Source organism: Fulmarus glacialis, unplaced genomic scaffold (assembly GCF_000690835.1).
Source record: "Fulmarus glacialis isolate BGI_N327 unplaced genomic scaffold, ASM69083v1 scaffold14041, whole genome shotgun sequence".
NCBI lineage: Eukaryota > Metazoa > Chordata > Aves > Procellariiformes > Procellariidae > Fulmarus > Fulmarus glacialis.
In genome coordinates, this window is record NW_009194816.1 from 19,348 (window position 1) to 33,027 (window position 13,680).

A 13,680-nucleotide genomic window follows, 5' to 3' on the forward strand; every position below is an offset into this window, starting at 1 on the left:
TCGACACTGTCTCCCACGGCATTCTCCTAGAGAAGCTGGCGGCTCACGGCTTAGACAGGTACACTCTTTGCTGGGTAAAAAACTGGCGGGACGGCCGAGCCCAGAGAGTTGTGGTGAATGGAGTTCAATCCAGTTGGCGGCCGCTCACAAGTGGCGTTCCCCAGGGCTCAGTATTGGGGCCAGTTCTACTTAACACCTTTATCAACGTTCTGGACAAGGGGATTGAATGCACCCTCAGTAAGTTTGCAGATGACACCAAGTTGGGCAGGAGTGCTGATCTGCTCGAGGGTAGGAAGATTCTACAGAGGGATCTGGACAGGCTGGATTGATGGGCCGAGGCCAACTGTATGAGGTTCAACAAGGCCAAGTGCCGGGTCCTGCACTTGGGCCACAACAACCCCATGCAGCGCTACAGGCTTGGGGAAGAGTGGCTGGAAAGCTGCCCAGAGGAAAAGGACCTGGGGGCGTTGGTCAATAGCTGCCTGAATATGAGCTGGCAGTGTGCCCAGGTGGCCAAGATTTCACATTGCATAACCTTAAAATAGTACAAAATGATTTTTTTCTCTGTGACAATGTGCTATGGACTTCTGCTTCTCATAGACATTGTTTTTGTTTGTTTGTTTTTTAAACATTTCTTTGCAATTTTAACTTACTTTTAAGTGCCATGACTCAAATGTGATTCCATTTTTTGGGCCTTAAAGCTGTTATTTTTGTGTAGAGGAACAACCATTGTTCTGTGTTGATTCCTGAGGTGCAGAAGAGCTACCTCTACGTTAACTTTTAAGAACAATGTCTAGTTGTGGTCATTTTAGTGTCTCTCTCTCTTGTCTTTCTCTCTTCTTTGTTACTTTGCTTATTGCTCTGCTGCCCAGAGTATCCACTTACCTTTCTTTTTCCTTTGCCTTTCCATATTGTCAGAATATTCTTCAGTTTTCTTGCTATGTCACACTCTACTGATAATTTCTTTTTGCAAACTGCCTGTGCAGGCTGTGTTAAAAAGACATTTGTTAGTGCAGTGGCTGTTTATCTTGGCAACAGTTTCTGGAGTTGTTTTATTCAAAAGATACATGTGAGAAGCTGTGTTTTGTTAGTACTATACTTTATCCAACTTTCAGGCATCTGATGTGTGTTTCAGGCATCTCTTTTTCGGAGGTGCTGTTGATTCAAGAGCACTAAACCTTCTTGATCCGTTTCAGTTTATAATCAAATAGCTGCATAACTGCCTGGGCCAACACATAGCAAAGGGCAAGCTTTGCTTTTTTCTTGATGAAAAGCCTGTTTTTTCATGCTTTTTAAAATGCTAACAGTGTTTTTGATTGAAAATTAATAGATTATTCAGGTGCTATATCTGCCTGAAGAAACAAAACATTTGTAAACTTTCTTCTGTCTTTAACTGTCTAAATTATCTGTGCTCCACTGCATCTCTGCCAGGGTGGGACTGGTAACAGAGATCCTTCGTCTCAATTCTTCTGCTTTTGGAGACCGTCATATATGTCTTGCTTCTTTAATGGGGTCCATTTGTAAGGACCTGCTGTTTTTTTTCATCTGTGTCTTTGTATAGCAGCTTGGAGCCTTCTGCCTTAATGAGTGGAAGAAGACAGAAAGAAGCTGATGACAATGGGCAGCTATGTCAGCATGGGGTTTCCCTTTTTCTGTAGATAATGTCTTGCTGAAGAATTTTTTTTTTGAAGTCAGGAGCACTGACACTTTTCCTTTTCTCTTTTCTTTTTCTTTGGGAGCACAGAATGAGGTTTTATTTATGTAACCCCATGTCTCCATGGCCAGAAATTTTCATGTGTATGCAACAGACCATATTAACCATATGGTTACTGAGCAGGATCCTACCTTTTTTTTGGTGATCAATTTCCAGGATTTATTTAGCTTTGGGACGGTGCTGATTTTTAGAACATGCATAGCAAAGATGATGGCATTTCTCATCAAGACTATGTTATGTCAGGAGCAAGATGGAAGGAAATCACCTGTGTGAGACTATGGAGGAAGGGAAGCTGAAATAACATCATTATTCTTTGTTTTTGTGATCTGTTTCCCCACCTGGGGGGAGACTTGCCAGATACAATTTGCACGCTACTCTGTATGAGACAAGGAAATTCTCAGTGTCTTTGGAATGCATTATTTATAATCCTTAGGGTTTTTTTTTTTTTGCTGTGTTGTGGTTTTTTTTTTTCTTTTTTCTTTCTTTTCTTTGAGAATCTAAGTTGAATGTGTTTATGGACTCAGATCTTGTGTTTCAAATTCATCTCCCATTGGCACTGAATCAAAAATCTGTGTTTTAAAGCTGCTTGTTAACATAAATCAGATAGCTCCTTCTCTGACATAGGAGCCTTCAGGTACCTGTAGATATCTGAGGCCTTTCAAGGCAGAAGAAAGATGTCTGGTAGCAAAACAGAACCCAATATTGTGGAATGAGTTTCCTGATGCTTGGAAACTGCATATCTTAACATGTTACAGTGATCTTAGTGAAGAGCTATTGCAGGGAAGAGCATTATCTTTGTGAGATAAAACTGCATTGATTCTTGAATGGTTTCACTGAATATTCTCCAAATGTGAGAGCAAATATTGTATTATTATCAGCTAGCTTTTTATTCTGTTTGGTTTCTTTAATTTGTTCCTCTGGGATTTTCAGTGCTTCAAAATATTTTTGTCTCTGATATAACTCGAGGTGGAACGCAATGACAAGTGATGTGGATTTACTCTGTATTGGAAGTTACTTGTTAGGAAGTTATGAGGAAATCATGTTTGGAGGGATTTGTTCATAGTTCTTTTTGTTCCTAATCAACACTGAATAACTTTTTTGGTGAAAAGTCTTCTGTACTAAAAAGAGATTTCATCTAAGAGCAAATAAAAAGTACATGAAAAAAGTACTTTTTGGTACACTGTAATATAGACATTGTTTGTGTGAGGCTTATACATTATTTAGTGAAGAACTCTCTCTGTTATCTCAAAGATAATTCTCCAAGTTCCTTGTATAGTCAACACGAGAGATGGGGAGAATGAAAATGATTTGAAGAGGTCTCTCTCTTGCCAGGGACTGTAACTATCCTGGACCAGACTTTTAAATGGCAAAAGTTGTATGAATAACCTCAGTGTCTTATACTCAGCCAGAATCTGAAAAGGAAACCTTAGTACCTCCATTATAATTAAAATAATGAAAAATTAAATACAACGGAAGGACTTCAATTATAGTGAAAAAATACCCATTATTTTATCAACTTAATAGTGTTATTTCAATATATGATAGCTATATCTCCCCCTACAAATTATTTATCTTAAAATTTTACTGTTTCTTCTCTGCCTACTCCGAGTGCTATGTTTCATGCCCTAGCTTTGGAGAGAATTTTAGCATTTTTGCTGGGTCCAGTCCATTGAGACTAGGACCTACATAAGGGCCATATACGTTGTCCTACTTATATTGTAATACCTTATGAGAACCCGACTATTTACCAGATATGAGGGTTCTTGAACTCGCCTTTTTTCATTTTATTATGACCAAAGGACAAAATACAAGTCCCAGCAAGCTTACAATAGTTGGGGTCCATCATGTGCTTTTTTAAAACAAAGCTTAATTTGATGACAACTTAAATTTTTAAGCCCTGCAGTGGCCTGCTGCTTGCCTTCACCTCTTCTCTCTAACACCTTTCCAGGCACAGAAGCCAGTCACATTTTTTCACGTTGTTAATGACCTTTTCTGTATGTCTGTCTGGCATTTTTTTTACTCTAAGCAATGGAGACACTTTGTTTTTAGTGACAAAGTTATTTTTTTTCTCTAAAAGTTGCGGGTATGAATAACGTTACCTCCAAATTCTTGGAATGAAACATATGGAACTTTTAAATAAATGTTTAAAAAAGAAGAAAAATAGCTTCTTCATGATTTCATCTTTAAGTATAGCTCACTAATTACTCTTTTCAATCTCCAAAACTGGGGTGAGTGGCATAAAAGTACATTATATGACTATGCAAGACCAGAAGCATAAATTGCGACAGCCTGTCAGTACATCGCTTGGATTAAGGAAAATTGTATCAAAATAATCCCGTCTCATCATTGTGTAGGAAAGTGTTCCCTCATCTGAGAAGTGGGCAATGGTCTTCTTTTAATAGTGCTTCCTTTTCTTGTATCATCCTTAAATTCAGCTAGTCTGAAAGTGAATCTTCATACTTCAACATATATTCCCCCAAACCTCTGAGACTGAAACATCGTATCACTGCAATGCCTGAAGAATAACCTTCTCTAGAGATGGTCACATCATCCAGTTGTTTCTCAGACCTATCTTTCTGTTCGTGTTTCCGTCATCCCAGTGCCCCATATTGCATCTTTAAGATAGTCTGGTCAGATATAAAGTTATAACATTAAGTTGTCACCACTTTCTTAACTTTTGAGATTCTTGGACTATGAAAGAATTGTGACCCCCCCTTTATTTGTCATAAATTCAGTTAGCATCAGAGTTGGTTAAGCTAAAAGCCCATCGTGAATGCCAAAGAGAAATGCTGGCATTTAAAAGCCAGGCTTGCAGAATATGCTAAAGTATTACAGGTGCAGCCATGCTTAAATTGTTGCTGATAAATTGCCTCCCTGTAGCAGATTCATTTTTCAGTATGCCCTGCAGCATTTGAGAATAATACCTCTTAACAGGTTATCTGTGTAATCCATAGAGAAACTGGGGGTTTGGAATCTGGACCACTACTGATACTGGCTACTGCTGCCTATTTCAAATTTGCAGCTTGCTGGCAGCCGCCAACAGCTAAACAGTTTTGGCAGTACCTGCTTCTGAAATGTATTTTCTCCTTCAGACTGTCTGGATTTTTTGCATGCTCTCTCCTGTAACTTTCCAATTTTCTTTGCTGAAGCAGAAAATGGAGAGGAGGAAACAACAGCTACGCTTTCTTAGTGCAACTTCTCAGTCCTTCAAAGGGTAGGCTTTTTGGACCTGCCCCATCACTGTGGCCCTGAGGGTAGTCATGAGGCTCTGGGCTGTCCCCGGTCCCCGTCCCATCCCCGCTCCCTCGCTGTGTGCTGTAAGACAGACCCTGGTCGAGGAGGGCATGGCCCTGGCTAGACCCACAACCACCCTCTGCTCCTGGCTCCCTCCCCTTGGGCAGCCAGCCCTCATGGCGCCCTGACACAGGAATGAAAAATGTGTGGAGAACAGCTTAATCCTCTTAGGTAGAGTCAGAGGAGCTTCGGGGCAGCTTAAGGGTTAAGTATTTTCTTTTAGCTTCACCCACTGCAGTGGGGTCCTGAGAGCTTCGGGGCAGCTTAAGGATTAAGTACTTTCCTTTAGCTTCACCCACTGCAGTGGGGTCCTGGTGTGTCTAAGTTGTTAACCATATCCTGATGTCTTCTTGCTGGAGACCTCCCCTGAGAGAGGCAGGCAAAGGCTCTTGAGGAAAAGGAGCTACCAAGTCCTGGAGGTATCTGAAAATTTAATTATCAGAGAAGTACAATAACCCTACAAAGCTTGATTTGATTTAAAAAAAGGAAATACAGGAAACACTCTATTCTCCCAGTTATTTCTGAACTGCAAATTGCCCTACCTCTTAAAACAGCAGAATATTGCACAAATGAAGGAAGAGAGACTGCTACCACATGCTCTTGCAGGACATGTTCAGTCTCCAAATCCAGCAGAAGTGAATGAAGCAAGCACATTGTGTATGTGCAATATATGGAACGATTTCTGTCTTGGAAAAGCTTGGCACACAATTCTTGAGCATGTTCTTTATTTGCCTAGGGTCTTGGCATGGCAGACGCTTCTCAATATGAGACCTGCCAGTTGGCTGTGCCTCTTGCAGTGTCTTGCTGTCAGACAGTGCCAGCGCTGCAGTCCTCTGGGAAATCCTGTACAGTCCCGACTAACAGAAAATTAGGAAAGTCAAAGAGAAAATGAGTCTGTATTAAGTAATGCTTTCATTGCTAAATTTTTCTGACATCTTAATGGTGCATGCTTTTAAAGGGTCTAGAGGTTATTTGCTGCTTTAGTTGAAGCTACATAAAGCAGTCATCAGAAAGCGTCTGGAGCCTCTTTAGAGATGTGAGCTCTGGAGTCTTTGATCCTTCCCTTGACTCTTAGTGTATCAGTTGACCATACTTCATTTGTGATGGGTAGTCATAACAGTTGCCCCATGACATGCTACCACTGAGGAGGAAACATGATGGCGGGTTGTGTCTCTGTGTTGGCACATATATATCATGATGTTGACGGATGTACGTATACAGCTGCTTAGTACACAGTGAATGTTTAAAAGCTGAATGCTATGATGTTGGTCAATACAGTTTGTACCATGTAACCGTTGTCCAAAAGTGGACTTTATCAGAAACTGACAAATACCAAATCTGGTGTAAGAATGTGTTTCAAGTGCAGCCAAAAACTGGTGTGGGGTAAAAACTTGTGTGGGTTTTTCTTTTTTTTTTTCTTTTTTTTTTTTTTCGTAATTACCTCTCTGTTTTTCAATATATTTCTGCATTGTGCTTGTTTACAGTTATGATAAGAGTAATCAGTTCAGTACATATGATTCGTATAAATGTTCTCTATTCAGGGAAGATGGTGCTTCTGAAATTAGGCTTTAGCCTAAAAAAAGGTAGAAATGATAAATTAAAGTCTTACAGCTGTTATTAGTCTCCTGCATGATTAATTATCTCTCATATTTTTACTCAGGCCTTCTTCTCCACTAGGAAAATTTGCTTAAATTTTTATTGTATTTGTTATAATCTCTTGGCTCCTGGACTTTTGTTTAAGAGGCAACCTCACGCTTATAATGGTTTTAGTGATTACTAACTCAGGGAAGCATGCTAACTTTTCTTTTTCCTGAAGAGATTCTGCTTTTAATATTTTATATAGTGAAATTTCCAATAAGTTATGTTCAAAACTGTTGATGTTCTTGCACAATATGTATGCTTCCATATTCACATCTTCTTCAATTCTGACTAAATCCTTCCCATAGAAGTGAGAATTATTGCTTTCTCTTGTCATAGAAATAGCTCTTTTACTGATAGTTGCATGCATGACTTAGCATATGGCAGATGAAGCATTAATTTAGCTGATGTTTAAAATGTATGCTTTTTATTATAGGGAGTGAAAACTTAATGCATTGTGTGGCATGATGAATCTTTTCAATATAAGGCTAAATAATAGGTTCCAGCCAAACCTAGTGATTATTTTAAGTGTTTGCCAGCTAACTAGGATGAGTATGGTCTTTTTCTTCCCCACATTTCTGTAGGGTTCTTGCTTCTTTTGGTGTCCTCTGCTGCAGAGTATTTGGGATTGAAAGGTTGCTTATTGCTGAACAGTTCCTACCACAAAGTCTTCCTTTTCCTTTTGTTTAAAGTGGCATGTGTAAACCCATTAGGAAATGCCTGAAAATGTGGTCAGGGGGCAGGTCTGGTGCTCAATGGCAAGAATAGAGTTCTCTCTTTGGACTTCATCCAAAGTCCCCTGAAGACTTTGGAAGTTATCATCTGCAGGTAATGGAAGATAGCGGCGTATTGTAGGTGGAACCTGCAGCAGTCTTCAGCCACCGACTCAGAATAACGTCTGAGGAGTCATCAGCCCATGAGTGGGAGCAACTGGAGTCCCCCACATCTCTTCCTTGCCTCTCCTGCTCTCCCTGTACCTCTCCACGTGACCAGGAGGGCAGGAGAAGCCTGCTTCTCCTTAAACTGCCCAAATGAAGGTAGGAGATTGAAGGTCTCTGCTGTACAGCTGTAGAGAAGTACAAATTGCCACCAGAACAGTGTGAACCTAGCTCATGTGTGGGAGCATTGGCACAGCCACAGACTGTGGGGGCTTCTGCAATAGGTGCCCAGGGCTCGCATTTGGACCCTTGTATTTTTAATGCTGTGGGTTAGATCCTTCTCCAGCTGCTGTCAGGCAGCTGGAGTTTCATCTGTGGACACCTCCATGACTTGGCAGAACCTGCTGTATCATCTGGGGTGTGGACAGCCCTCCTACAATGCTGATTCCTCTTCTAGGTTACTATGGAGACAGTCAGAAATTGTAATTGCTTGAAAGATTACCAGTGACTTTAACTGCAAGTAACCACCTCAGAAAACACATGCTTCCTCAGAACAAACTGATACACCTGCAGACAGAGCTAAAATCTGTATATATGACTGTCACAGCAGTAGCCAAGTGGTTAAGAACACAATCTTCTGTTTGAAAGATTTCTCTGAATTAAAAAAAACATGTCCAGCTGTAGCAAATGTGAGAATGAATGTGGCCACACCTGTGGTTGTACAGGAGGCAGAACATGCTCTTCTTTTTCTGATGTCAGTTCTACATGGATCTTTCCATATGAGTGGTACCTTGAAAGTCTTTGAAGAAGTCCTTGTCAAATACTTCTTTCCACCACTTTTGATTTTAATTTTCTGCCATCACTTTTGAATGAAAGGGAAATAAGAATGTTAATTTGTTGTGTGAAGATCTATGTGCATATCTACATATAAATGTATACATATGTAAAGGAATTATTTAATGTCTCTTCTCATATTTCATGTATAAAATGCTAATGATTTTTGAGTCTGAATCATGAGAGAAGAATACTGGACACAACTGGTGTCTGGCTTACCAGCTCCTCACATTCAGACCAGTTTTTCTGATCCTATGAACGGGTCTGTCCACAATGGGCTAATAAGCTGACCTGGTGATTAGCTCCTTGGTAATGTTGCTGAATTGCTCAGCAGAGAGAGATTGCACTCCATTCTAGCATGTAGATATAACCAAAGTTTCTAGATCTTTTGATTGCGAAGAAACATTCAAAGTGTAAACTGATCCTAGGTTTTGAAATGTCACACTGATATCTTTCCGTTATTTACACAGTGTCATAATTGCCAGCCACCTGCAGGGCTGAGGAGCACCAAGAATGATGCTGAGAGTGTTTTTGAGCACTGCAGACTTGCTCCTCTAGTAGTAGGGGGTCTTTGGGCCTTCCTAGGTTTTGCTTGCAGATGATTTCTGTTATCTTTTGATGAAGTGGATGACCAAATCGCACCAAGAGTGTCTCTGCAGAAGTATGAGAGGCACAGAGGGGCTTGCATTAGGCTCTCCATTCAGGGATGACTTTCATTTTTATAATCCGTGCAATTTTTTCATGATGTTTTTTCAACTTTTCTTTCTAGAGCTTTCAGCCTTCAAGATTCTTTTATGCCCTAATTAGCTTTATTGTTTATATTACTCTCATTCTCTAATTAGAGTAATCACATCACAGGGGAGTTGAGGCTCTTCTGCTTTTTCTCTAATTATTTTTGTTTTGTCAAGCTTGGCTGTTTCCTGCTGCTTATTCTTGTCCATGTGTTTTTCCTCTCTGCAAATTGATGTTGTCATGTGCTAATTGTTTTCACTTTATCTGAAGACCTTTTCCATTTTTACTGTATTGGCCATTTTTGGCAATCTGTGAAGCTCTACATTTCCATTTAAAAGTGGCAAAAGACCTATACCAGCAAGTGAGGATAACAAATGTGCAAAAAGAAAGTGAAGGTGATGTCTTTAACTAGCCTTCTGGATCCTTCACTTCAGGTTCTGTCATTTAAACCACCTTCCACCAAACCTTTTTCCTCTCTTTCTGGTTGCCATTGCTGTGGTTGCTTTGCCTTTCAGCACTCCTTGCAGATTGTGACTCACTTACAGTGGTGGTGAAGAAGTGGTGAGGTGGGAAAACGTTAGTAGATATATGTATGCCTACGTAACACAAAGCAGTGTTGGTATCAACCTCTAACAATTGGAAGAAAATGGAAGTTTTTGTAGAAAGTTTTCTGGTTACTAATCTCAGATTTTGCACATGTAGGTGGAAAAGAAGAAAAATAAGTGTGGAAAGGCTAATGGTGTGCGCAATGTGAGGTTACATCAGAACAGCATATAGTATATATTGTTTGGAGCCTTTTTTGTGGAACAAGTGGCATCATTTTGTTTAACAGAGAAACAGCTAATCAGTCTTTGCATCAGTTAAATTTCTGAATGTGCAAGTTCAAGGTCCACCATCAGAATTTTTATTAAAATTGTCACCTTTGGATGCAAACTTTGAATGTAGTGGGACGCCGGGATTAGCCAGGAGCATATCAGTAGTGCTCAGTGAGCACACATGTAAAGTCCTGATAGTGTTTTTGCTATCCTTATGGATTACATTTTGTAAAAGCTCTAGATAATCTTTTACATCTAAGGCTATGATAAGATTAGAATAGCACTCGCTTCAAAATGCCAGAATTTCTCCACTTAAACTTGTTGTGTGAATGATATTCTCCTATTTAAAAAAGGAAGTACTTCGATAGCTTCAGAATATGCAGCCATCTCCTCACAGGTGTACTGTCAGTGCAATGTAGTACCTGAATTGTAATCTGCCCAACATTTGACCTGAGGTACTGGATAATTCAGTCTTTCTAACTCATTCATTCTCTTCTGCTGACACTGCAAATACGGTGCTTACAGCAGAGTTTGAATGAGCGTTGTGGCCACTCAAGGCTGAAATAATTGTATCCAGATATTCCACACCTAGCATGGCTTCTGAATGATAACCCTACTAAATAAGCAAGCTGAAGCATTAACTGGAGGTTTTAATTTTGCAAAATCTAAGTTCATGCATACCTTTACAAATTGCAAGAAATTCCACTGTCTTCCTTTGTGTTATAAAGTTAAACACACAGATCCTTCTTTTTGGACTAGCCTTATATTTAGAAGATTGAATTACCAGTCACCTTTGTATATTTATTTAGTTGTCTATGATTTTATAATTTCTTTCCCCTCACAGTCCAGCAATAGCAGAAGACAGGTTTCCTCTAAGTGTCTCTGGGAGTAAAGAGATCTGCATATTGGCTGTATGTCTAGCAGTTTTCTTCAGGACTTTCTGGTGGTGGGTGGCTGCAGTATTGAATGGAATAAATCTGAGCATGTCTGAATAATGGTGGTTTTGATGGGAAATGTCTCTGGAAGAGCCAAGTCTTTGGGAGTGCTCTAAAATGGCTCAATTATTTAATCTCTCCCAGAAGCCTGCCCCAAAGCTAGACCCCTGTGATCGTGCTTGAGTCTTTCCAGCTATTTCTTAAGCTTTGGGGTTTATATTTTAGCCAAAGGCTTCTTAACAATGCTAAGCTGCAATACGGCAAGAGGTAGCTTACTCTCTGTTAATTATCTGCAGAACCAGGACCAAGACTTGACAGCAAATGTTTGGAAGGCATTGTGCTGCAGGAATGAAATACTTGTACTTCAGATAAAGCTTTCTTCCCTAATACGAAGGGTGCTGAGGTTGTTATAGAGATTAGAAGATTTCTTGTGATCCATGTCTCAAATGTCATTTATGGGACAGAAATTATCCTATTATTTTATGTTTTATGAAGTATATTAATGGGAACTTATATGAAAATATATAATTATTTATCTTAAGAATTTTGCCTCACTAATATTACAGTGGAGTTGTTCCACTGTAAATTTAGGTGTCTAAAATATAAGCATGTGAGTGTGAGTTAGGTGTCTATTGCTCTTCTGACATTCAGAGGGAGATTAATTGACTATTTTAGATGCTGCTTTTAGGATAAGATAAATTTATCTTATTTTATGTAGTAGAGTCCCCTACAACTATAAGGAGGTAACTACCATGACTAGTTCAAACTTAATGAAAACCTTAATTTAGGTGAACACCATTCTTAAAGAATAGTTAGATGCACTTGTAGCAAAATATTCTGTAGAACTGTAGTGAATTATTGTACTGCAGACTCACTGTTCTTTTTTTTTTTTCTCTCCAAAGATATCACTTCAATTTTTCCAAATTATTCAGCTCAAGGTCAAAAAACACTGGCTTTACAGAGAAGACACCACTACTGAAGGTTTCCTCAGAGGAAAATGGGTGAGTTACTTTCATTTTACTCAAAATATTCTTTTTCTAAGCTCTCTTCTATTTAATTGTGCATGGTTCGTTCTTATATCCTGTCACCAAACCTGCTGGGAAATAAAGTGAATGGCAGGGGTTGTGAGCAGAGAATTACTCTGGAGGAGCCTGAGTGGAAAGAAGGGGCTGTAAATGGGGAAGGGAAAATGTAAGGTCTGAGGTCAGAGTGATTAGAGAGCCATAAGGATAGGCAACTGCAAGTCATGTGCTCTCACTTTCTCCATGTGGTGTTACATTAGGTTCTTTCTTATATCCTAGAAGACACAGCAGAGCTATAGGCAGGATCCTTATAGGGGGTTTACACACCAGATCCTGAGGTACATCTGCCTGCTGCATCAGAGAGCTGGTTCTCCCAGGTGCACCTAAATGGGGTCTTTGGTTTTGCTCCCCAGTTTACCCAGTTGTGTCACAAAGGGGAGCTCAGTCTGTAGTGAATAAACCTCTTTCTATGAATTTTTCCATTAAAATCTCTCACAGTGAATCTAAGGATATGCAAGGGCAGTTGCATCTACTATCTGTTGAAATAAACCACCGTTTTGTTTTATTATGTTTACTGAAAATGCATGACAGGTTGCAGTGCATGGCTCTTCATAATCCAGATTTTACCACAGATGATGATTCATGGGACAACAGCTCTGCAGAATTTGAGCAAAGATTTCAACTGGGAAATGAAATGACAAGTTTGTCCAAATCTGCTTCTTCTGAGAAATACGAAATCTTGGACAACCTTCATGTCAAGTTCAATTTATCAAAGATGAGGTCTGAATTCAAACTTTCATTTATTTCTTTTTCCATTCCTTTTTTTTTATTTCTGCAGGAATTAGTTTTTAAGTATAGATGTCCAGAAAATGATTTATTTTCTGCAAATGAATAAAATAACACTCCATATTTAGGCCCTATCTTGCCATTGATAGTTTATAAATAAACCCTGGTGAAATTGATTACAGCCTCTACCTAATGATCAATAGCCCCTTGTTCTTACAAGCATCAATCATAGCACCTATTCTAAATTTGTTAATAAATACATTCTATATTGCTTTTAACGTTTCTTTGAAACCATTTCTTAAAAACCGCTTGATTGATTCCATAGCTTTATTCCTCAGTTTTGTTGCTTTTATGAAATACTTGACTTTAATTAAAATATGTATGTAACAGTCTTTCTGTAGTCATTATAATAGCTTTTCACATATACACAATGCAAAACCTAACTGAGCATTTTTCTGTCCTTAAGTACATCAATATATTCCCCTCTTTACCTCTTTATCGAAGTAGTCTTTTACCTCATTTAGGCATGGAGGAAATTGAATCTGTTAATATATTAAAAGATACCAATGCCATAAGAGCTTAACTTCAAATTTTCTCAGGATATTTTTGCCTGGGATTTAACTAGCAAACCCTTTAATCTTGGATACTAATTCTCTCTGTCCCTTCCAGAATTTCAACAGTTTTTACTAGTTTGGTCTGGCCCCTGCTCTGCAGATTTGCGTGGAGCCTAGCACTGCATGTCCACATCTCCGCGTTGATCTGCGGAGCCTTTCCAGCGAGATTTCCGTGCATCTTTTCCCAATCTGTACATTGTCTTAGCTCATCACTTCACAATTGTTTTCCTCCTTTCATCGTGCATACGGTGTTGTGTGGAGTGCCACTCTTCTGCACTGCTGCTGAACAAATGGCGCAGGAGAATTTCAATGGCTGCAATTAGCGCAATACGAACAGATGTGAAGAAGTTTGGCAGGCGTCTGTCTTCAGGCTCGTGGTAGTTTTCCATGGTATTTGATGGAACAAAGGCATCGAGCG

General features: G+C 39.4%; 1 protein-coding gene across 1 annotated transcript in view; it reads left to right on the forward strand.

Moving 5' to 3' along the window:
- Positions 1 to 13,680, forward strand: part of OCA2 (oculocutaneous albinism II) — a gene marked incomplete at its 3' end in the record, with an annotated part of 39,207 nt that overhangs the window by 11,587 nt on the left and 13,940 nt on the right. The window contains exons 2-3 of the mRNA XM_009587893.1: positions 11,743 to 11,841; positions 12,454 to 12,642. Coding sequence (XP_009586188.1) covers positions 11,743 to 11,841; positions 12,454 to 12,642 — 288 coding nt within the window. The remainder of the gene's footprint in view (positions 1 to 11,742; positions 11,842 to 12,453; positions 12,643 to 13,680) is intronic.